General features: G+C 35.0%; 1 protein-coding gene across 2 annotated transcripts in view; it reads left to right on the forward strand.

Moving 5' to 3' along the window:
* Window positions 1-22,722, forward strand: part of PRKDC (protein kinase, DNA-activated, catalytic subunit) — a gene marked incomplete at both ends in the record, with an annotated part of 233,410 nt that overhangs the window by 166,428 nt on the left and 44,260 nt on the right. For both annotated transcript variants that reach the window (XM_084229434.1, XM_084229435.1), the window contains 7 exons: window positions 2,110-2,315; window positions 6,045-6,183; window positions 7,359-7,547; window positions 8,100-8,324; window positions 9,087-9,195; window positions 10,751-10,862; window positions 19,817-20,006. In XM_084229434.1, coding sequence (XP_084085560.1) covers window positions 2,110-2,315; window positions 6,045-6,183; window positions 7,359-7,547; window positions 8,100-8,324; window positions 9,087-9,195; window positions 10,751-10,862; window positions 19,817-20,006 — 1,170 coding nt within the window. The remainder of the gene's footprint in view (window positions 1-2,109; window positions 2,316-6,044; window positions 6,184-7,358; window positions 7,548-8,099; window positions 8,325-9,086; window positions 9,196-10,750; window positions 10,863-19,816; window positions 20,007-22,722) is intronic.

A 22,722-nucleotide genomic window follows, 5' to 3' on the forward strand; every position in this document is an offset into this window, starting at 1 on the left:
TATAGATACTTAGATGGAGTGGTCTGAAAGGGTTTCTATGGCAATACAATTTGAGCAGAGAACTTAATGTAGGCATACTTTCAGTTAATACTTTACACGCTTATTGGAAGATTACCTTTTCATGTAAAAAATGTTTTCTTTGCCATTCAATACATGGATTCATTACATTCTAATAGAAAAATCTCAATTATTTTAATATTTTTTAACTAGTAATCTCTCTGAAGTAGTTAAAAGACTATGTTCTTTAATGCTAGTTAGTAGTAGCTTTGGTTTGCAAACTGATTAGATAATTCCCAGAGATGAAGTACTTAGTTTTCCCATTTCATTCTTTTTGATATAACATGAAACTGTTGATATAGTTCTTTATTATTTTTACATACATATTTATCTACTTGTTATATAATCATTTACATAAACATATTTATATACTTAGTTCTTTTCATATATTAATTTTTTTCCTGTTACTTAGATTGATAATTTGCAAATAGAATACTTTCATTTTTTTTTCTTGGCCAAACTAAAGTTTAGTTAAGATTTGGGAAGTTGTTGTTTTAAATCAGCCAGTATTTCAAAATGAGTCTCTCTTTACATTGTATTCTGAAGTGATTTTTAATATTTGAATTCATAGTTTTGACCCCTTATTTAAAAAACTAGTTTTTCCATTGTTGTCTAAGTGAGTCAATAAGTAAATGCCTTCATTAAGTAAATAAACTTAAAGTAAATAAACAACTTCTGCTAATCGTGGAGCTCGCTGTTTGGCAGTGGTCATGGAAAAAGCAACATGAATGCTACTCAGTGCCTTTGCTTTATACTTTTAGTATTGTGACTTTCTGTTTGTGGTTCATATCTGAAACTCCAATCTGTTTTCTGTATCCAGGCATCATAGTGTGTTGGGCAGAGCAATCCTGTGAGTTCTTGTTCTAGCAAGGTAGAATACTCTATTTGAAATACCACTGCCTCACAAGGACTTCTCAAAATGAGTTTCTTATCTGCAACATACCCTGTTTTTTTCAGTCTGTCCCAACATTCTCCTTCAAACTGGAGGAAAAGTCCATTTAGCCATTTTTCCATAGCACCATCAATGACTGGCAAATGGACATTAATTGGTACCCTCTGCTTATTCTCTTTATGGGGAAAGCTGGGGTGGGAAGGGCATACTGTTTTTTCCAGATGTCTGCACATACGTGCTTACATATACACATCCACAAGATCTTGTGTGTACATGTAGGGGTTTTTTTTTAAGATTTTATTTTTTATTTATTTATACAAGCACTGGGTACAGTCAGAAGCGCGGGAGGGTGAGAGAATTCACCAGAGCCAGAGCGGGGAGCAGAGCATGCAGAAGGACCCAAGCACACTGCTGAGGGGAGCAGCGGGCGGCAGGAGAGGTCTGCGCGCCATGTGGGACCCTCCTCCAGTGGCCCGGGAGCAGCCAGGGATCAAACTGGCGCAGCAGAGGCTGCAGGCAGCTTCGCAACCCAGCACTCAATCACTGTGACACCAGGGAGGCCCACATGTAGGTTTGTTTTAATGCAAACGCTCTTTCAAACATTATTGTTCTCTATATTGAATTGGGATTTATTTTTCATTATGTTGATATATACAAGATTCAAATTGATAGTTATGAAGTAAAGGTTAGTATAATAATTCCTGAAATCCTCTATTCAATATTATTGAATAAGTTAGCCCCTGGTAGAAAGAGATAGAATGTATTAATTAGGATAATGAAGAGATGTGTATACCTGTTTTTTGTGATTGGATATGAAATCTTTGTGTTTCAGTTGTTTTTCTCATCTATTCAAACTAAATATTCCTGCAAGTTGCATTTCTTTGAATATATAGAACATTTTAAAATCTTCATATTTTGATAGTAGTTTTCTTGCTTTAAATTAATCTCTGGTTTGGAAGTATTAAAATAAAGGTTGTTTCCCCCTTTGGGCAAAGAGCGTTCAAGAACATTTGTTAATATAATTACACACAAAAAACTCTGGTTATATCACTACTTACGTCAAAACTTTCTTTTATATTTAGTAAAGCAGTTTATTCACTTGTGAAGTTACGGTCAAAGTACCACAGGCTAAATAACTACATGTGTTTGTGGTTTCACAGGAAATCAGTTGCCAACATGACGGCTTACTGAGCCTGGACCCAGCCTCTGTCAGTGTGGGCTGCCTGGCAAGCCAGCAGCAGCCCGTGGGCATACGCCTGCTTGAGGAGGCCCTGCTGCGCTTGGTGCCTCAGGAGCCACTTGCCAAGCGATTTCGGGGGAAACACCACTTCACTCCTGATGTCGCCAGATGGATGGAACTTGCTAAGTAAGCTCTGCAATACAGACACTGTGGGGAGAACAGTGAATTTGACCAAAACCATGCAGAAAAAGTTTGTTTTTATTTTGGCAAGAAATGAACCAATAAAGTTGATAGTAACACTTCTGAAACTTTTTGAAAAACCTTTCAAAGTGACTACCATTCTATGAGTCAAGAAAAGTTGTCAGGACAAGGCATGTCTTGTTCAAGGAAAATAATTTTAATTCATCCTATTAATTTATTTTAATTTGCAATCTTTTTAAACTCTCAGAAGCTCACTACCTGCTAGCCCATCCAGTTTTATGGTTAGTTGTGCACTAAATGCATACATTTCCCACTGGATGGCTAGTATTGTGAGGTCTGTGAGAAATGTCTAATTTGTATTTTAATTATTCTCAGCACCTGACACAGTGTCTTAATCACTCATAGTGCTCAATTAAAATAAAAGATAGGGGGCCTCCCCCATGATGCAGCGGTTGAGCACTGGGTTGCGAAGCTGCCTGCAGCCCCTGCAGCGCCGGTTCGATCCCCAGCCTCCGGATGAGGGTTCCACATGGCGCACAGACCTCTCCTGCCGCCTGCTGCTCCCCTCAGCGGTGTATTTCATCAGTCTGTCTGTTCTGCTCCCCGCTCTGGCTCTGGTGAGTTCTCTCACCCTCCCGCGCTTCTGACTATATCCAGTGCTTGTATAAATAAATTTATTTATTTATTTATTAAAGATTTATTTATTTATACAAGCACTGGGTACAGTCAGAAGTGCGGGAGGGTGAGAGAATCCACCAGAGCCAGAGCAGGGAACAGAACAGGCAGATGGATCGAAATACACTGCTGAGGGGAGCAGCGGGCGACAGGAGAGGTCTGTGTGCCATGTGGGACCCTCACTGGTGGCTGGGGATCGAACCGGTGCTGCAGAGGCTGTGGGCAGCTTCGCAGCCCAGCGTTCAACTGCTGCGCCACCAAGGGAGGTCCAATAAATAAATCTTTAAAAATGAAAAAGAAAAAAATTTTAAAAATGAAACATAGGAATGACTATAAAACAGTGAAAAGTACGGCTTCACCACTCTTATTTTACTCTTTTCCCCAAGAACCAAAGATCTAAAAGTCAGTGCCATAAAATAGAAATTAAAATTAATTTTTAATAAAAATTTTCTTTGGGTACAATTGGTTTACATCACTGTTAATATTTTGGAAGTATAGGGTCTCCCCCTTCAGGTGTAATCATCATCACAGGGCACCCACCACTAAAGCACACACAGTTCTCCATCACAGTGCATTGTGCTCTCTTTTTTTTTAAAGATTTATTTATTTATGCATATAAAAGATGGGGTGTAGGCCAGAGATGCAGGGTGTGTGTGTGTGTGTGTGTGTGTGTGTGAGAGAGAGAGAGAGAGAGAGTATTCATCAGAGACAGAGTGGGGAGCAGAACAGGAAGATCTGAAATATACTGCTGAGGGGAGCAGCAGGTGAGACAGGAGAGATCTGCTGTGCCCCATTGTGCTCTCTTGCCACCCTGTTGTAGTCCCTTCCATTCCCCCCAATCCCTCTGGTAGTCTCAGTTCTATGGTCAGCATTTAAGGGTTGGTTTAAAAGTTTGTCTTTGACCCTTTGTTTGGTTTTTCTATATTCTACATCTAAGTGACACCATCTGGTATTTACCGTTCTCGTCTGGCTTATTTCATTTAGCATATCCTTTCTAGTTCTATCCATGTTTCCACAAATGGCATGTGTTTATTGACTGCTGAGTCTCATTCCATTGTGTATATATACACCACATCTTCTTGATCCACTCATCTATTTGGGAGCATTTAGTTTGTTTCTATATCTTGGCTATTGTTAGCAGTGCTACAATAAACATAGCAGTGCTGGTTTCCTTCATATTAGTGGTTTTGAGTTTTTCAGGTGGATACCTAGGACTGGTATCCACTTCTCCTGAGCACTTTTGTGGCTATTTGTTGTTTTTCCGTTTCTCCATTCAATGCTTTTAGGGCCAAGATGCTGTGGGTGGGATTTCACTAGCTGTAGCTCTGCCCTCTGCTTTGGTCCCTGAGTCTGGGATCTTTACCCATGGACCTGGGCCTCTTGGTGGCCAACAGTGCTTGGGTCCTTCACCGGGGGCTTGCTCCACCTTCCTTGTGCTGGGCCTATAGTGGGCTGGAGTTTGCTCGTGCCTGGTGAGGATTTGGGCTTTGGCACGTCGCTCTTGCTCATTATACAAATTAAATTTTGCAGAATTAGACACTAGCTTTGTAGACTCAAGGTATTGTTTACCAAGTTTAGTTTCCTGTAAAGTGGGGCTATAACCTAGTATTTTATGTTTTTGTTATTCTGCTGCACTGTTTAAAGGACAATTAACTGGTTTCAGAAGGATTCAAACTTTTAGAATCTATTTAATTCAATTACTTTGTTTACTTTGGAAAAACAAATTCAGTTTTGTATTTATACCTTTTAACATTATTTAATTCTTTCCTTATCTGCGGTTTCTTCATAAAGGCCCATGTTTCAGATTTATGAGCAAACAGTAAGACTTTGTGTATTTAGTATTTTCAAGGAATGAGAAACTGATGTAATGTGTTTTTGCTGATTAAATGAAGTATACAACTCTAAGGGCTTAAAATTTAAACATTTTCTTCAAACTTTATTTAATACATCCTCATACTTTGGTATATATTTTGCATTACCATCAGACAGAGTATTGAGAACAATATTTAGACTCCTCTTCCTTTGTCATAGTTCATGTTCTTACCATGTTGTAGTATACATAATCCAAGGAGCCTGGTGGGGTCCACATATGGTGCACATAAATCTAATCTCTTCTGAGTTTCTGGAACATGTTCTCATCTCCTCTTGGACTGTTGCGCTGTGAGCTGCTGCCTCCCACCTCCCCACCTCTGCCTGATTCATTAACGGAGTCTTACCTATTAGATTTTTATGACATTTGGTTATGGGAGAGAGCCCAAAGGGCTCTCTTTATGTAAATACATAAGATTTTAGACCAGGAAGTGACCAAACTTTGGGAAAACCAAGGAGTAAGGAGACTTTCCCTCACTTGTCAAATGATTTCAGGGAACAAACTTAATGAATACTAAGGAGGAAGTTTGGTTGATGGGGTCAAGCAGATTTTTGTTAATGTGAAGAGATGCTATTGCAAATATTAAGACTATAAGAAGTTGAAGCCAGCCTGTCAGCTCATTTATCTAAATGAGTTAAGTTCTCACAGCTTATTTCTGGTCACAAAAACATCAGCAGACTTCTAAATACAGATCCCAAATACTTCTAATATTTAAAAAAAAATGTTAGATGACTAAGAAATTCCTTATCAATAAAATTGAGACTGTCCATAAAACATGGACCAAAATATGGGATTGGTAGAAAGGGGATTTATTTTTACTTCTGCATTCTTGACTAAATTCCAAATTTTGATGCTAGAGAAGTGTTCCTGTTAGGTCACCAGTAGTATGTGTTATGTATGTATGGATTAACACAGAAGAACTTATTTAATGAAACAACCCTATTACATTTTCAGATTTTACCTTAGAATAATTCAGAATTCACTTTAGAGCAATTTCTGCCATCTGTGTCACTAAAGTAATTTCAAAATTTTAAAAATTATATTTTTACAAAACAAAAATATTTTTAGTTAATATAATATGTGATATGTTGATATTTATTTCTTTAGAGTAAATACCTTAAAACTATTGCTATTCATTAATTTGGACTTTTGGGGGCTTTATTTTATAGATTGTATAGATCAATTGGAGAATATGATGTCCTCCGTGGTATTTTTAGCAATGAAATAGGAACAAAGCAAATCACTCAGAATGCATTATTATCAGAAGCAAGAAGTGATTATTCTGAAGCTGCTAAGCAGTATAATGAGGTAAAATTGATTTCTATCAAATATGTCAGTTGCTTAAATACTTGTTCTGTGAATGAGAAAACTGTTAGCTTTAGAACTTAGAACTTCATAATATTTATGCTTTATTCCTAAGATTTTATACAAAGATTAATAGCAGAGAATGGCTTCATAATAACTAATTATGAGTTATTGCTATATCTCTTATTTGTTTAAGATGACATATTTGACTGCAAGAGAAAGCATTTTATAAATTATCAAGCACTGTAGATCTGTAAGTTGTTATTTTACTATCTGCTAATATGTACTTTGTAGTTGGGTAGACTGTTTTCTCTCAGTAAGTAAAACAATTATAAAGAGGTGAGTTAGACTGCTAAGAATTGGTTTTGGAAGAGGACTATAAGTTCAATTTTGCACATTTTGTGTTTTGACTTGCTATTGCTATCCAAGGGTAGACCTAACAGGTAGTTGAAATTCAGCACCTGTGACCTGTGAGAATTTTAAATGAACAATCCAAGTTGTAAAATACTCTTCAATTTTCTATAAATGTTCTATTTTCTCATTTGCATTCTAAGAACTCTTTGTATAGTAAATAACCCATAGTATTGATTTAAATCAAATTAACAATCATTAAATGTCTTACTAATTTTATTAATTGGCATCATGGATAAGTTTCTTAGAGAAATGATTACTGCTTGGTTAGGGTTTTTACATTAATTTGTTACTACAAGATTCCTTTTGTTTGTTCTTCCATTCAATGTTACTCTCTTTCCTTTTCCCTTTGCTTTTCCCTTGTCATAAAGCTTAAAATGTTGGGCCTCCCCTGTAGCCAAGTGGTTGAGCGCTGGGTTGGGAAGCTGCCCGCAGCCTCTGCAGCGCTGGTTTGATCCCTGGCCACAGGGTGAGGTTCCCACATGGCGCGCAGACCTCTCCTGCCGCCCACTGCTCCCCTCAGCAGTGTACTTCGTCAGTCTACCTGCTCTGCTCTCCGCTTTGACTCTGGTGAATTCTCTCACCCTCCCACACTTCTGACTGTATCCAGTGCTTGTATAAATAAATAAATCTTTAAAAAATTATTAAAAAAAATAAAGCTTAAAATGTTTGTTCTTAGTTGTATGTTACATTACATACAATACAAATGTTTTCCTTTGAATTTTTTCCAACTTTGAAAAGTAATCTTAGGAACTTTTTTCTGCCAGGCTCTCAACAAACATGAGTGGATAGATGGTGAGCCTACGGAAGCTGAGAAGGATTTTTGGGAACTTGCATCCCTTGACTGTTACAACTACCTTGCTGAGTGGAAATCACTGGCTTACTGTTCTACAGTCAGTGTTGACAGTGAGCACCCTCCAGATCTAAATAAAATGTGGAGCAAATCATTTTATCAAGTGGGTAGAATTATTTTTTAGGTCACTGAAATAAATGCTTTAGGTGGTCAGGTATTTTCTAATCAATTAAGTTGTTTAAAACTTTTAAAAAATAAGGTAGTAATTGTGAAGTAACTGTTTATATAATATGACTCCCCCACAAACTCTGTAGTAGTTTTAAATTTCTTACCCTTTCAAATAAGTGTTATTTTTGCTAACCATTTCAAAATAAATTGAATACATTTAAAAATAATATTAACATCCTAGTATGAATGACTATATGGAAGACTTTCACACTGCTACTATCTTGGCTATGCTCAGAGAGTCCTCGTTTTTTATTGTCTTTCAGCTAAAAATAGTTTCTGTTTTTCTGTCGGACAGGCTCCTATATATTATGTGATTATAGAATGAACAGTTTTAGATGAATTTGTTTTAAATATTGTAATTTTAGGTTGAAACACCAAATGTCATTTGGCTCCAAATCTTTACCTATAAAATTATGTCAGAGAATGTTATAATAAGTAAGTATACTTAGCCTTTCTGAAGTTACAAGTGAATTCTTATATTTCTTAGGAGACCTATTTACCATACATGATCCGCAGCAAGTTGAAGTTACTGCTCCAAGGAGAGGGTGACCAGTCTTTACTGACGTTTATTGATGAAGCTGTGAACAAGGAGCTGCAAAAGGCAATTATAGAGCTACATTACAGTCAGGAATTGAGTCTCCTTTATATCTTACAAGATGATGTTGACAGAGCCAAATATTACGTTGAAAATTGCATTGAAATTTTCATGCAGGTAATACATTTGAAATGAGCCATTACTAGGATACTGTTTAAAATTAGTAAATTTATGAATAAAAAATCAACAAGCAAAAGTTTCTATTCACTATGTGATAGATACCACCACCATTACCTTCTTTCTGTTCTTCCAGTTTCTTCTAATATCTCTCTCCACTCTGTCCTTTTTTTTTTTTTTTTTTACTGCTTTATTCCTTTTCCCCCTTTTTGAAAGAATTCAATTTTGTTGGTTGGTTGGTTTTTCCCTTTTCTCACACTGTCCAAGAACATCTGAGACAAGAATATTTTGTTTGGAGTAGCTATATAGAACGTTGGTCACTTTGTAGAAAAGAATATAAATGAATCTTCCCTATTTATTTTCTGCCATTATGACTTTTTTCCCCTTTTTTGCTTTTCTGAGACTCTTCTGATGTTTATTTTTAAAGTCAGTATCTATTAACTACATTTATCTTTGGCATATGTTGAAGCACTCTCATTCATTGTCTTTAATTTTTATACATTTTGGAAGTTGAGTAATACACTCAGGAGGAAGTTTTTGAAGAAGAAAGAATTGACTTCTGTAGTGGAACTTTTTAAATCGGTGGCAAATAGAAGCAATGATATATTGATTTTGTTCATATTGAACCAAAATGTGATTGGAAAACCCAATTTTTAACTACACTGAGGGACACTGTGTAGTTGATATATTCATGAGTAGTTACTATATGTTATATTTTAGACAACTAGATTTATAAACAATGTCAAATGCCTTTTCTTCTAGAATTATTCTAGTATTGATGTCCTCTTACACAAAAGTAGACTCACCAAATTACAGTCTGTACAAACTTTAATAGAAATTCAGGAGTTCATCAGCTTCATAGGCAAAGAAGGTAATTTTTTTTAACTTACCTTTTTTTTTTTCTTTTATAATTATGGAAGAGTATTAACATTTGATTTTTTTGCTTAGTGAAAGTGATTGTTTCTTAATATGGGTTGGAAACTGTATTGAGTTCATTCTACATGTGTATATATTTTGAGATCATTGAAATAAAGATTTAAAATGGCTAACCACACTATTCTGGGCACTGGGGATGCCTAATTTGAAATAACTTTCAAAATGGTAGGGTGACTCCTATAAGATCTACAACCTTTGAGGCAGAGGGTTTTTCATGATCCCATCGGAAATAAGTGATAGAACCTGCCTTGGACTAAGAGGCTTCTGGAGGATTGGCCTGAGTAGGGTGTGGAGGAGGCTTGCAGAGTGCCTGCCCATCAGGAAGTCTGCGGTGTTCCCTGATGACCAATTTCTCTTGCTCTAACTTGAAGGGAAGGGAGGCTGTGGTGGCAGTGCCCAGAAAGTGAGTGCATTTTATCCTGATACCAATGGGTAGTCCCCAGCATCTAAGGGAAAGACTACATCTTTGTAATGGTCACATATTTTAATTATAAATAGGAATTTCAAATTTTGTCCTAAATAAACAATAATTATGTTAGACACTTTTAAGAGTACTAATAAAACTTGGTGTTAGTGTCTATCTACCAAATTGTTTTATATTTTAAATTAGAATTATTTTTCGAGTATATATTATTGATGTATCATTCATTAAGTGCAGTCTTTTTTCCAGGAGCAATATTCTCTCTTTTTTCACATTTGCCAGCTTTGGAATTATTTCCAGCATTTGGAATTATTTCACACATCATTTTTAAATAGCCTTATGAGTAGATTCCTTTCTTCTTATTTTGCAGAGACTTAGAGAAATTAAATAACTTGCCTAACTTACTACATGAAAAGTCCAGATTTTTAACCCAGGACTGCGCTATTTAAGCTTGTGTTTTTAACCACTGCTTTCCACCAACAGAAAGAAAACTAAAACATTTAACACTAGCAATACAAAATTTATTAAATTTCTTGAGGATTAGTGAGTCCATTTTTTCAAAACCTTTGAGGCCAGATTGTTTATTTGTTGTTTTTATTCCTGTCACCTTGTGCACACACCAGGGCCTCGGGTAGTATTCCATAATTAAAAACATCAATGAATTTCCTACTCCAGCGGTATTCACATGAATGGTAGAAACAAAGATGATAAGTAGGTCTATGCTAATCAAATCAGATTTTGTTATTTAAACAATTGGCTGCAATCCAATGAAAAAACTTTTCAGTTTCTAGTGGTTTTGGAATAATGGGTGAAGGATAGTAGATCTGTACTGAATGTAAAAGTTGTATATATTTATTACTCCATCTTTATATCCTTAATAAATTGAGTTTAATGTCAGAATATATTAGATTTAGCATGGCGACTTTATGTTGTAAAGGTAGAAGCTTTTTTTTTTTTTAATTTAGACAAGAAGGTTGAATTATTTCCACTTACTATAGGTTATTTTCATATTGTAAGTAGATCTTGTCATTGAATTGTGAAGTTAGTGATCCTCTAACATTACTTTTAGGTAATTTGTCATCTCAAGTACCCCTTAAGAGACTTCTAAATACCTGGACAAACAGATATCCAGATGCTAAAATGGACCCAATGAACATCTGGGATGACATCATTACTAATAGGTAAGATGTGATCCTTTTGAGTTAAATATCCTTTTGAGTTAAATATTCTTCTGAGTGTGCCAGAATGACTTGTCTCCCAACTGTGGTTTAGAAAATCTGGTTTTTGAGTCTAGTGTAGATATCTCTCATCTTATCAATTCCCCACTTAAGTTGTTCTAACAAAATTTTCCATGTTAGCAGCCCACCCCTTGTCCCCACTTGTCCCCTGTGGGGAATTGCTGCCCACTCACTTGGATTCATCTTATGTTGGGTGGTTGATCATGAACATGCTGTCACAGTAAGAGATGGCAGCGGAGAAGTGGGGACAGCAACCATCTGTTGTGTCTCAGAGCTAAGTGTTAGATAGTGAACTGGCAGCAAAAGAAATATGCTTAATGATTTATTCTCTTATTATAACTTGTATTTTGGACACTCCCGCCTCCTGCCTCCCAACACAGTTACATAATTGTATAAATCACATTACCAGGTCTGAGGTCATTTTCATATCTTCTTTCTTTTCTTTCTTGCCTTATAATAACCCTCTAATCTTGAAGACCTATATAAACCATTTATGTCAGAGAAGCAATAGAATCAGAGAGGTTGTGAATTATTTTTTGCAAATATATTTAGTAAGTAGGACTCAGAGACTGACCTCTTGTGTGGTATTGTTACCATATGTTACTATATGCTACTTTATCTGCAGGTTTCTTTAAATTTAACTTTTATACTTTTTATTTTTTATACTGCTTTTTACATTCTATCGTGAAATAAGTTTTTATTTATAGAAAAATTTCCAGAAATATAGAACTCTACGTACCTTTCACCTAGAGCACTTTTAACCTTTTTGTTTTTGTTCGGATTTTTAAAATATTTATAATTTAGTTGATGCATATGCCCAATCTTTTTTCCCTTTATAAAGTAAATAATTCTCTTTCCATATCTAGTTTTATTTACTCCAGGAGTTCTTATTTTCTTGGGCCTGACAACTATTTTTTTTTTATTTTATATATTTTTACACCATTTTTCATTTTTGCACAATGTGTGCATTTTCATCTTGGTTATATTCCCCATACAATTCCCACCACCCTTATTTTGACCGTAATCCCTCCTCCCCTCCCTCCCTTTGCCCCCCCCCCCCCAGTGTGTCTCTGGTTTATAGTTGCTTGTTGATTTTGATTTTTACTTTGTTATAATTTTAACCTTTTGACAGCTTGCCACATTAGCTTTTTTCTCTTTCCGCAATACACATTTATTTCCTGAACGACTTTGGCATAAGCTGCATGCATGTATCTTTTTTTTAATTCAATATTTTTATTTTATATATATATATTTTTTACATTGTTCTTGTACAATGTATGCTTTCTCCTCTCAGGTGTAGTCCCTGCGGAATTCCCACCACCAGTTCACCCATGTCCCATCACCATAGTCCCTTGTGCTCTTCCCACCCGTTTTGATCCTTCACCACCTCCTCCCCTGCAAAATGTCACTGATTTATAGTTGCCTGTTGATTTTGATTTTTAATTTAATAAGGTTATTTTCTACCCCCTGATCCATTATTTGTGTCCTCTACATTCCTCCACTAAGTGAAACCATTCGGTATTTTTCTTTTTCTTTCTGGCTTGTTTCACAGAGCATAATCCCTTCCAGCTCCATTCATGTTGCTGTGAATGGCATGAGTTTATGTTTTATGATTGATGAGTAATATTCCATTGTGTATATATATACCACATCTTCTTGATCCAGTCATCTATTTTTGGGCATTTGGGTTGTTTCCATAGCTTACCTATTGTAAAAAGTTGTATGCATGTATCTCTTTACCTCTTTATCAATGTACATATCCTAAGAAAAAGAAAATTATATAACCACAGAACAACAACTTTGCTGTTTTCAATTTTAATCTACAGCCCCAATTTCAGTTTTATTTCCATTTAATGTTCATTAAAACTCTTTCTCCATTTAAGACAGGATCCAGTTTAAAGTCATATACTACATTTAATTGATATATCTTTTTAGTCTCCTTTAATCTGGAACAGTTCTTCTTCAGTCATTTTTCCTGGCATTGGCACTTTTAAGCAGTGTTCCTCAGTTTGGGTTTGTCTATATACCCTCATGATTATATTGATTGATACATCCCTAGACAGAGTCTTAAGTTTTCTTCCCAGGGTATCATGTCTGTAGCAGAATTGTCTTTTGTTGTTGATAGCAACTTTGCCTGGTTAAAATATTGTCTAATGTCTCTAGTGTATAGTGTTTGTTCCTGTTTTGTTTTCTTTCTCTTAGCAACTAATAAGTAATTTGGCAGATGCTTTAAGACATGAATATATCCTGTATCTTATGAGACTTACCCTCTGTTTGTATATATGTGAGTGACTTTTGACCCAAACTAGTACTGACATTAGTGGTTGCAAGATATGGTTTTCTTACTCAACCACTTGTTCTACTGTTATCTATACTGTTATCTATCTATATTTTATTGTAAGGCAGTTCCTTCCTTACTCCCCAAACCTGCTTATTTGCTTATTTAAATTTTAACTACTAATATAGATTCATGGATTTCAATTTAATTTGATGGAATGTAATCCATTGTTGTCCTTATTTATTTCATGTTCAAATTGTCTCACATTTGGTTAGTGGGAGTCCTTTCAAGCTGATGTTCTAGGTTGATCTTGCAAAATTATTGTTTTCTTCTAGAAATGTTAGTATTTTAGTTCTTTACATGTAGATCTACAATTCTATGGAAGATAACATTTGTAGATGGTATTAGTGGTATATGTCTCTTTTCCTTATCTACTTGTCTATACCCATTTGTTAAAAAATTTTACTGAACTGAATTATCTGAATTTCATATTTCAATTGAATTATGAATTTCATAATTGAATTGACTTCATTTTGAAAAACCAATGACCACAGGTATGTGTGGATCTAAACATTTTTTGAATGCTCTCTTCTGTTCCTTGTTTTATGTCTTTTCATATCAAACCGTCTTCAGTACTGTTGCTTATAGTATGTCTTAAATTGGGTTGAATCAGTGACATTTTTTCTTTATGAATGTCATTTTATTTTTTTAGGTTACTTTGACTTACACATTCAGTATAAAATCTGCTTATCATTTTCTACCAAAAAAACCCCACAAAACCTGAGTTTGATTGGAATTTTATTGACCATAGGTTAACTTCAGGGAATTACCATCTTAGCAATATAGAGTTATATGATACAAGAATATAGTGTGTATTTTTTTAAGAACATTGTAATTTTTTTTTAATTTATTTATGCATACAAGAGCTGGGATACAGGCCAGAGGTGAGGTGGGTGAAAGGATTCACCGGAGACAGAGTGGGGAACAAGACAGGCAAACTGACTGAAATATGCTCCTGAGGGGAGTAGCAGGCGAGACAGGAGAGGTCTACCTCACCATGTGGGTCGCTCCCTGGCTGGCTGGGGATAGAACTTGTGCTGCAGGGGCTGTGGATTGCTTCATAGTGTGGTGCTGAACCCCTTGATGTTACAATTTATACATTTATACATTTTATATTGTATATTTTTTAAGTTCTCTTTAATAACATTTTGGATGTCTTTTATTAGATTTATTCCTAAGGATTTTATGGTTTTGGACTATAAATGGGTCTTCGGTCCCCAACTGTGTCTTACAAGTATTTGCTGCTTATGTACTAGTTTTTCAAAAATTTTGCTTTTTTTTTCCCATGAGTGTGTACTAAACTTTGTCAAATGCTTTTTCTGTGTCTACCTCATTGATCGTATTGTTTTTCTCCTCTGTTGTGTATATGTCTGCTAAGTTTGTTTGGTGTATAGTATGTTCCCTCATTCATTCTCTGGAACATGTGTTGAGATTGGAATACTGTTGAGCATAATAATATCCTCAGCTATTATTGTATTTTTGTTTGTTATTTTTAAAACTTTATTTTATTTATTTATGAATACAACAATTGGGGAGGATTCACCAGAGATAGATTGGGGTGCAGAACAGGTGGATCTGCTGAAATACATTGCTAACCATGTGGGTTAGCTCTTGTCCAGTATTGAACTCATGTCACAGTTGCTGGCAGTAGCTTGTTAGAGCTGAGATTTAACCCCCTGCACCTCCCTGTATTGCTGTTTATTTTTCCTGGTAGTTGCAGTGTTTGTTTTTGGTGCTCCAATGTTTGGTGCATAAATATTTAAATTGTTATATTTTCTAGATGGATTAACTTCTATATCATCATAAGATGAACTCCTTTTTATAATTGTTAGCTCTAAGTCTATTTTGTCAGCCAAAACTATCACTGATTTTTTTTTGCTTGCCATTGGATTGAAATATCTTCTGCCATCTTTCACTCTCAGTATGTGTGTGTGTTAAAGCTGAAGTGAGTCTCTTGTAGGCACCATATTGTTGTATTCTTTTTAAAAAAAATCCTGTCCAACCATTCTGTATTTTTTATTGGATAATTTAATTCATTAATGTTTAAAATAATTGTTGATATATCAGGACTTACTATTGCCATTTTGTTAATTGTTTTCTGACATTTGTAACCTATTACTGTTCCTTATCTTGCTGTCTTCTTCTGTGATTTGATGACTTTTTGCATGGGATAGATAGCTTTGACTTCTTTGCCAGGATTTTTGTTGTACCTCTACAGGTACAATCCTTTGTGGTTGACATGAGGACATAAAATATCTTATAATTGTAACACTATTTTTTAAGCTGATAACATTTTAACTATCATAACATTCCTTAGTTTAAAGCTTTTATGTTCTTCCTCACAGTTTAGGTTATTGATGTTACAACTTATACATTTTATATTGTATATTCAGAAACAGACTATTGTAATTATGGGTTTTTAAGTATGTTAATTATATAACTCCTAAACTAGGCTGTTAACTGAATTACACATCATTATTACCATGTTAGACAATCTGGCCTTGACTTTATATATTATATATTTGATGTGTGGTTTTCTTCGTTTTTATATTATCTTTTTTTGGTTTTGGTATTAATGTTGACCTCATAATTTGTTTGCAAGTGTTCTTTCTTTTTAAGTTTTTTAGAAGAGTTTGAGCAGGATGGGTATTGGTTCATTTTTGAAGATTTGTAGAACTGACTTGTGATGTCATCTGGTCCTGGACTTCAGTATTTTGGAAGAGTTTTGATAACTGTTTCAATTGCTCTGCTTGTGATTGGTTTGTTCAGGTTTTCTAATTTCTTTCCCATTCAGTTTTGGATGGTTGTAAAAATCTAAGATCTTGTCCATGTCTTCTAAGTTGTTGAATTTATTAAAATATGTATCTTCATAGTAGTCTCAAATTATTCTCTGAAATTCTGCAGCATCTGCATTTTTTTTTTTTTACTTTGTTTCATATTCCACTCATGTTTTTTGCTCATTTGCATCTCAGTTACACTGAATCGTTCTTCCATTTGATCTAATTTACCTAACTTTCTCAGGAATTATTCATCACCTGTTTTTCTCTTTTTATATCTTGAATTTCAATTGTTATCTTATTGAGAGCTTTATTTTTCTATCTTCTGTTCATTGATTTTATTTCTTTCATTTGTTTTTCTGAGTTTTCTTGTTATCTTCCATTTCTTCAAATTTATCAGGGTTTGAAACTCTGATAGGAAGACTATATCTTTCATGTCTTTAAAGTTGGTTTCTGGATGTTTTTTCACTCTTTTTGTTTTCATTGCTCCCCTGAGGTCTTGTTTGGCCTTTTGTTCTGCTCTTTTCTCTCCATTATTTGCTTTGGGCTTCCACTGCTATAACTGAGGCTTCTGCTGGACTCCTTCCCTGTCAGGGTTCTAGTTGCCTAACTAGTCTGGGTGAAGTCAGGATTAATGGGTCTCGTGGGTTATTTCATTTCATTCCTGATGCATATTTGCTCTAGATGTAGAATTCTGGGTAGATTCCCCCTTCACCATCAGCGCTATAATTTGTCATCTAAGTTTGTGAAAAGAAAGATGCAGTTGTTAGTAAAATTGTTTTTCCCCTGTATAAATAATTTTTCTGGTCTTATTTCAAGATTTTTTCCTTTGTGGTTATGAGAATTTTGTTTATCATGTAGCTAGGTGTCATTTTCTTTGAATTTTTCACTTGTGAGGTTTACTGATCTTCTTGAATTGTGTATTTATGTCATTTTTTTCCTGAAAATTTTTTCTCTAATTTTTCTTTTTGTCTTTCTTGGGTTTCAATTACTTATTTATTTCAACTTTGACACTCTCTCGGTTTCCCAAAGCTTTGTTCATTTTTTCTCTCTTTTTCTCTTTATTCTAGTTGCTGCTTTTCATACTGTTTCTTTACTAAAACACATATATTTCATTTATTTATTGTGTATCTTATTTTTTTTGTCTCTTGGAGAATAGTTAGAATTTTGGTGCTTTTAGCTAAAAAGAAACTTTTCCAAAGAGGAAATGCAAATGGCCAACAGGCATATGAAAAAATGTTCATCACTTGTAATCAGGGAAATACAAATCAAAACTACAATGAGATACCATCTTACACCGGTGAGAATGGCACATATTAAAAAAACTAGCAACAACAAATGTTGGTGAGGATGTGGCGAAAAAGGAACTCTCCTGCACTGCTGGTGGGAGTGCAAACTGGTCCAACCACAATCTGGAGAGCTGTCTGGAGATTCAACCTGCTAAAGATGGAGCTTCCATATGGAGCTTCCAGCAATTCCACTCCTAGGTATTTACCTAGAGGACACAAAGTCATTAATTCAAAAGGGCACCTGCACCCCTATGTTTACAGAAGCACTATTTACAATAGCTAAGCTTTGGAAACAGCCCAAATGCCCAAAAATAGATGACTGGATCAAGAAGATGTGGTACATATACACCATGGAATATTACTCAACAATCAATAAACTCATGCAATTTGCAGCAACATGGATGGAGCTGAAAGGGATCATGCTCAGCGAAATAAACCAGAAAGAAAAAGAAAAAATACCAGATGGTCTCACTCACAGCAGGAATTTAGAAAACCTAAATAAGGGATCAGGAAAAAGACTAATTATAATAAAGTAAAAATCAAAATCAACAAGCAACTATAAATGAGACACACTACGGGGGTTGGGGGGGGACAGTGTAGGAGGGATTACAGTCAAAACAAGGGTGGTGGGAATTGTATGGGGACAATAACCAATATGAAAATGCGTACATTATGCAAAAATGAAAAATGATGTAAAAATATATAAAATAAAAGAATATTGGTACTTTTGTAATCATTCCAATACATGGGTGACCTTAGAGTTGACATCTATGATCATCTTCTCCAGTGAGAATGGATATATTTTCCTGATTCTTTGTGTATCAATTATTTTTGAGATGTTGAACATTATCTTGTATAAACTATAAATTATTTTATAATTCTCTGGAGAATGTAAATTATTTTATTTAGCAAATTATTAGCCCTGTTAGATTTGAATAGTAGTCTGTGTTGCCTTCATTGGGTCGAATTGCAGTTCATTTTTCAAGTCTTTCCTTCATTGTTTGGTGTCAGTTCTCTGTATGTAGACCTCAGGGAGGTAGGCTGAGCCCTGTGTAGCTATAGCTGTAGGATTAGAATATCCCTTCTCTGGCTCTCTCAAGAATTCTCCCTCAATCTTTCATCTACCTAGGTTCCTTCCCAGGTTTATCTGGACATAATATACCAGGTTTTCTATTGGAATTACAGTCACAGGCTGCCACAACTCTCTTCATCTGCAGCTGGCGTCATGGCAAAACTGGAACAAGAAAGAAAAATAACAGGAAACTCATCCCAAACACAGTACATTTTGCAGTTTTACCTCTCTGGTGGTTTTTCCTTTCACTTTTTAGGTGACTGTATTTTGCATTTTATCCAGAGATTCTAGTTGTTACCAGCAGGAGGATGATATGCAGGGCCTCACAATGCTGTGCCAGAACCAGAGCTCTGTTATTTTTGGAAAGGTGCTTTTCCTGGCTCACCAAGGACAAAAATATGCCCTGTACTCTAGCATTTCTCTACCTTTGTTTACTTTATTCCTCTGGAAGTTCTTTATGTCCCCTATTGCCTGCAACTGAATGCATTTTTCGAAACGTAGGAAAAAGTCCATCTCATTTTGTGATAAGTTAATTTATCTCCTCTACTTGTCCTCTTCCCCTTTCTGTGAGTACATGCTAATTTATACTTACTAGTAATGTATAACATTTTTGTTTCATTCTTTTATTACTTCTTGAAATGATAATTAAGTACCTATTTTTTGTGACTTTTACTTGTTCTCATAAATTAAAGAGGGAGCATAAAAAAGCAATAGCAGCTCTAGGGAGAGAGGGGATACTTTCATAGGGGGAAGGAACAAAGAAGCTAGTAGATAACTAGAAAGGCTTGAATATTTGGGGAATAACTAAAAATAAAAGAGATGTATGGGACTTGTTACTTTATCTGGCCACAGTCTTTCTATGTAAAATGAAATTAGCTCCTGGTTTAATAGAAAGTCACTTGATTGTTGAGTGGGGTGAATTTTGTATGTAAAATCCTTTGTCAGTGTTACTGACAAGGAACACCAAATACTGGAACATTATGATACAAACAAAAAGAATGTCATGGCAGTTTATCCTTACCTTTTAATATTCTCAGTGATTTTAATATGTTGGCTGTTTTACATTTTTTACATTTGGAAATAGAATCCTAAAATGGGAATATTAGGAGAAAAAATGGCCTTTGAGTCAACTCAGGGTGTGTTAACCATTCATTAAGAGAGAAAATTGTGGCTTTAATTATTCTGTGGCAGTGAAGGCAATAAATGATATCTGGAAAATTCCTTTGAAGTATTATTGGTGAGTTGGTCAATTAAAATGCATATTAAATCCAATACCTAGAATGTAAATTTATAATCCAATGACAGAACATTTAACAACTATAGAATTTCTGTCTGTAAATGCTATTTAGTAGCTTCCTATATGTCAAAGATTTTTTTGTGGCTCTCTGGTTTTAATTTTCGTATTTCCTTGTTTTCTATAGATGTTTCTTTCTCAGCAAAATAGAAGAGAAACTTACTTTTCTTCCAGATGATAACAGTATGAATGTAGATGGAGATGAAGTTTTCAGTGAAAACATGGAAGTGCAGGAGCAGGGAGAAAGCATGCATTTTCTAATTAAGAGCTGCAAATTTTCTATGAAAATGAAGATGATAGAAAGTGCAAGAAAACAGGTAGTTACTGATTTGTGTTCCTCTTTCTAATTTACCCTTTTTAACTTTATTTTTCCTTAAATTCTGAACCTTAAAGATAATTGAGTAAGTATCTTTCCTTTTTTATAAGAAATTAAATTTGAAGAAGCACTTAATTAGCAAGAAAACCTCATAAATTTATTACATTTTTAATCCCTGCGAGTTAATTATGTTATATTAATTTAGAAGATAATGAACCAAACTTGTGTAGTCTTGTTTAACAAAATGAAGACTTACGTGTTAGTTACAAATTATATTTAAATTTAGTTTGTGGATATCTATCATTTGACAGTAAAACCCTTCTTTAAATAAATATGCTTTGCTTAAAATTTTATACAAAGCTTATTTTTATGTTAAGTCATTTGAAAATAGGAATTTATTCTTTTATTGATCCTATCTTGATTGTTATAAAAAGCAGAGAGACTGACCCAGCCATCCCAGCCACACCGACAATGGGAAAACCCACCAAGGCCTGCCTCTGGGCCCAGTCACCATAGATGCCCTGCGATCACACCCCATGTTGGTATCTGCTCTGGGGCAACTACTGTACATAACCTGTTAGAATTCCAGAATAGTGGGAGAGGAAGACCTACGACCAACAGAAGCCCAACTAGAGCGTAGCAAACCCTAAAGTAAACAGTGTGGAGAAAGAAAAATGCAAATGGTCAAGGAAGTCCTTGGGGGAACAATACACCACAGAAAGAAAACCAATCTCCAGAAGCCAACAACATACACATGGAAAAGATTTTCTTCCTGTCAGATAAAGAATTCAAAATTGCCATAATTAAGAAAATCAAAGAATTAAAATAATACAAAGAAAACTCAAAAAAACAGATTAGAGATATACATGAAAAATCAGAAAAGGAAAGGAATGTTATGAGAAAGAATTAGTAAACAGAAAATCAAGATTGAAACTTCAATAAAGAAAATAATGGAATTGCAAGATGTAAATAATAAGATCAATGGATGAGGTAAAAAATTCTGGAGAAAACCATGGAAGTAAATTAGACCAAATGAAAGAATGAATCAGTGATCTCTCAGATACAGATGGGAAAAGAACCAAGATGGACAAAGAGAAATACAAAGGAAAAAGAATGACAAAACACTTCAATAATTATCTGACACCACGTGGAAAGAAAATATAAGAATCATAGGAATCCCAGAAGAAGAAAAGAGATGGAAGGGAACTGAAGATCTATTTAAGGAAATAATTGAAGAAATCTTCCTAAACTTGAAGAAGAAAATGAACATACAAATATAGGAACCTAAAAGAACACCAAACTACCTAAATAAGTCTACAGCAAGGTATATAATCTTGGGGAATTTGCAATCACTAAAATTGCTGTGCAAACAATACTAAAACAAGTTTCATATTTAGATCAAAGAGGAATGGACATAATGAACTGAACAAGAAATTAAATAAAAACTCAAAACTATGAACAGAATGGTGTTAACAGCCTTCCACATATCAACAGCAACTCAAAATTTCAATGGAATGAACTCTGCAAAAAAAAAAAAAAAGACAATGTATTCGTGGATTAGGAAACAGAATCCAACCTTCTGCTGCCTGAAGGAAATGCACAAGTAAATGTCAGCCAAAGGAAGGCAGGAACAGCCATTCTTATATCAGACAAAATAGACTTCCAGCTACAAGATACATAGATGGACATTATGTAATAATCAAGGGGACAATATACCAGAAAGACATAATGCTTATCAACATATACTAATCAAGTGAAGGAGCACCAAAATACATTACAGATTACTGTTGTTTCTGAAAACAGACACTGGAGAAAATACATGTGGTATAGGAGACTGCCCACTCTTACCAATTGGCAGATCAACAAGGCAGAAAATAAATAAGGACACAATAGCCCTAAACAAAGATCCAGACCACATGGACTTAACACACATTTATAAGGCAGTGTACCTTACAAAAACCATATATTGGGTCATAAGACAAATACCAACAATTACATGAAGATTGAAATATACCAGATATCTTCTCTGATTCTAAAGGTATCAAACTAGAAATCATTTCCAAAGGAAAGCAGGAAATACTGTAATCCATGGAGACAGAACAACTACTGAAAGACATCTGGATTAATGAGTAAATCAAAGAAAAATTAAAAAAAAAAACTTAAGACAAATGATAATGAGTGCATTACCTTCCAGAATGTATGGAACACAGCAAAAAGCAGAAGTATAAAACAAAACAGCCCAGTAAATAAACAAGAACGAACCCAAACAAGCAACCTAATTTCTCATTTTGAGGGGTCTGCGCAAGGGAGGGGTCTGCGTGCCATTTGGGACCCTCGATGGCGGCCGGGGATCGAACAGGCGCTGCAGAGGCTGTGGGCAACTTCACAGCCCAGTGCTCAACCACTGTGCCACTGGGGAGACCCAAGAAGAGAAATTTTGATTGTAATAGGAAAACTTCATGGAGAAAAAGACATTTGGATTGGATTTTATGGGAATGGTAGAACTTGACTTGGAGAATGGTATTCTCAATGTATGATATATTCAAACAGTCATGAAGGTGAGAAAATGGAAATTGCAGAGCTTGTTTTGAGCAGAGTGTGGGATGGTCTCATGGAGACTGTATTGAGGTGGATCATGGAGCATTTGAGTGCTGAACTAAGGAATGGTGATTCTATACTATTCCTCTACTATGACTTCAGAAGTCATCGAAGGTTTT

This window comes from Talpa europaea, assembly GCF_964194135.1.
Source record: "Talpa europaea genome assembly, chromosome: 3".
NCBI lineage: Eukaryota > Metazoa > Chordata > Mammalia > Eulipotyphla > Talpidae > Talpa > Talpa europaea.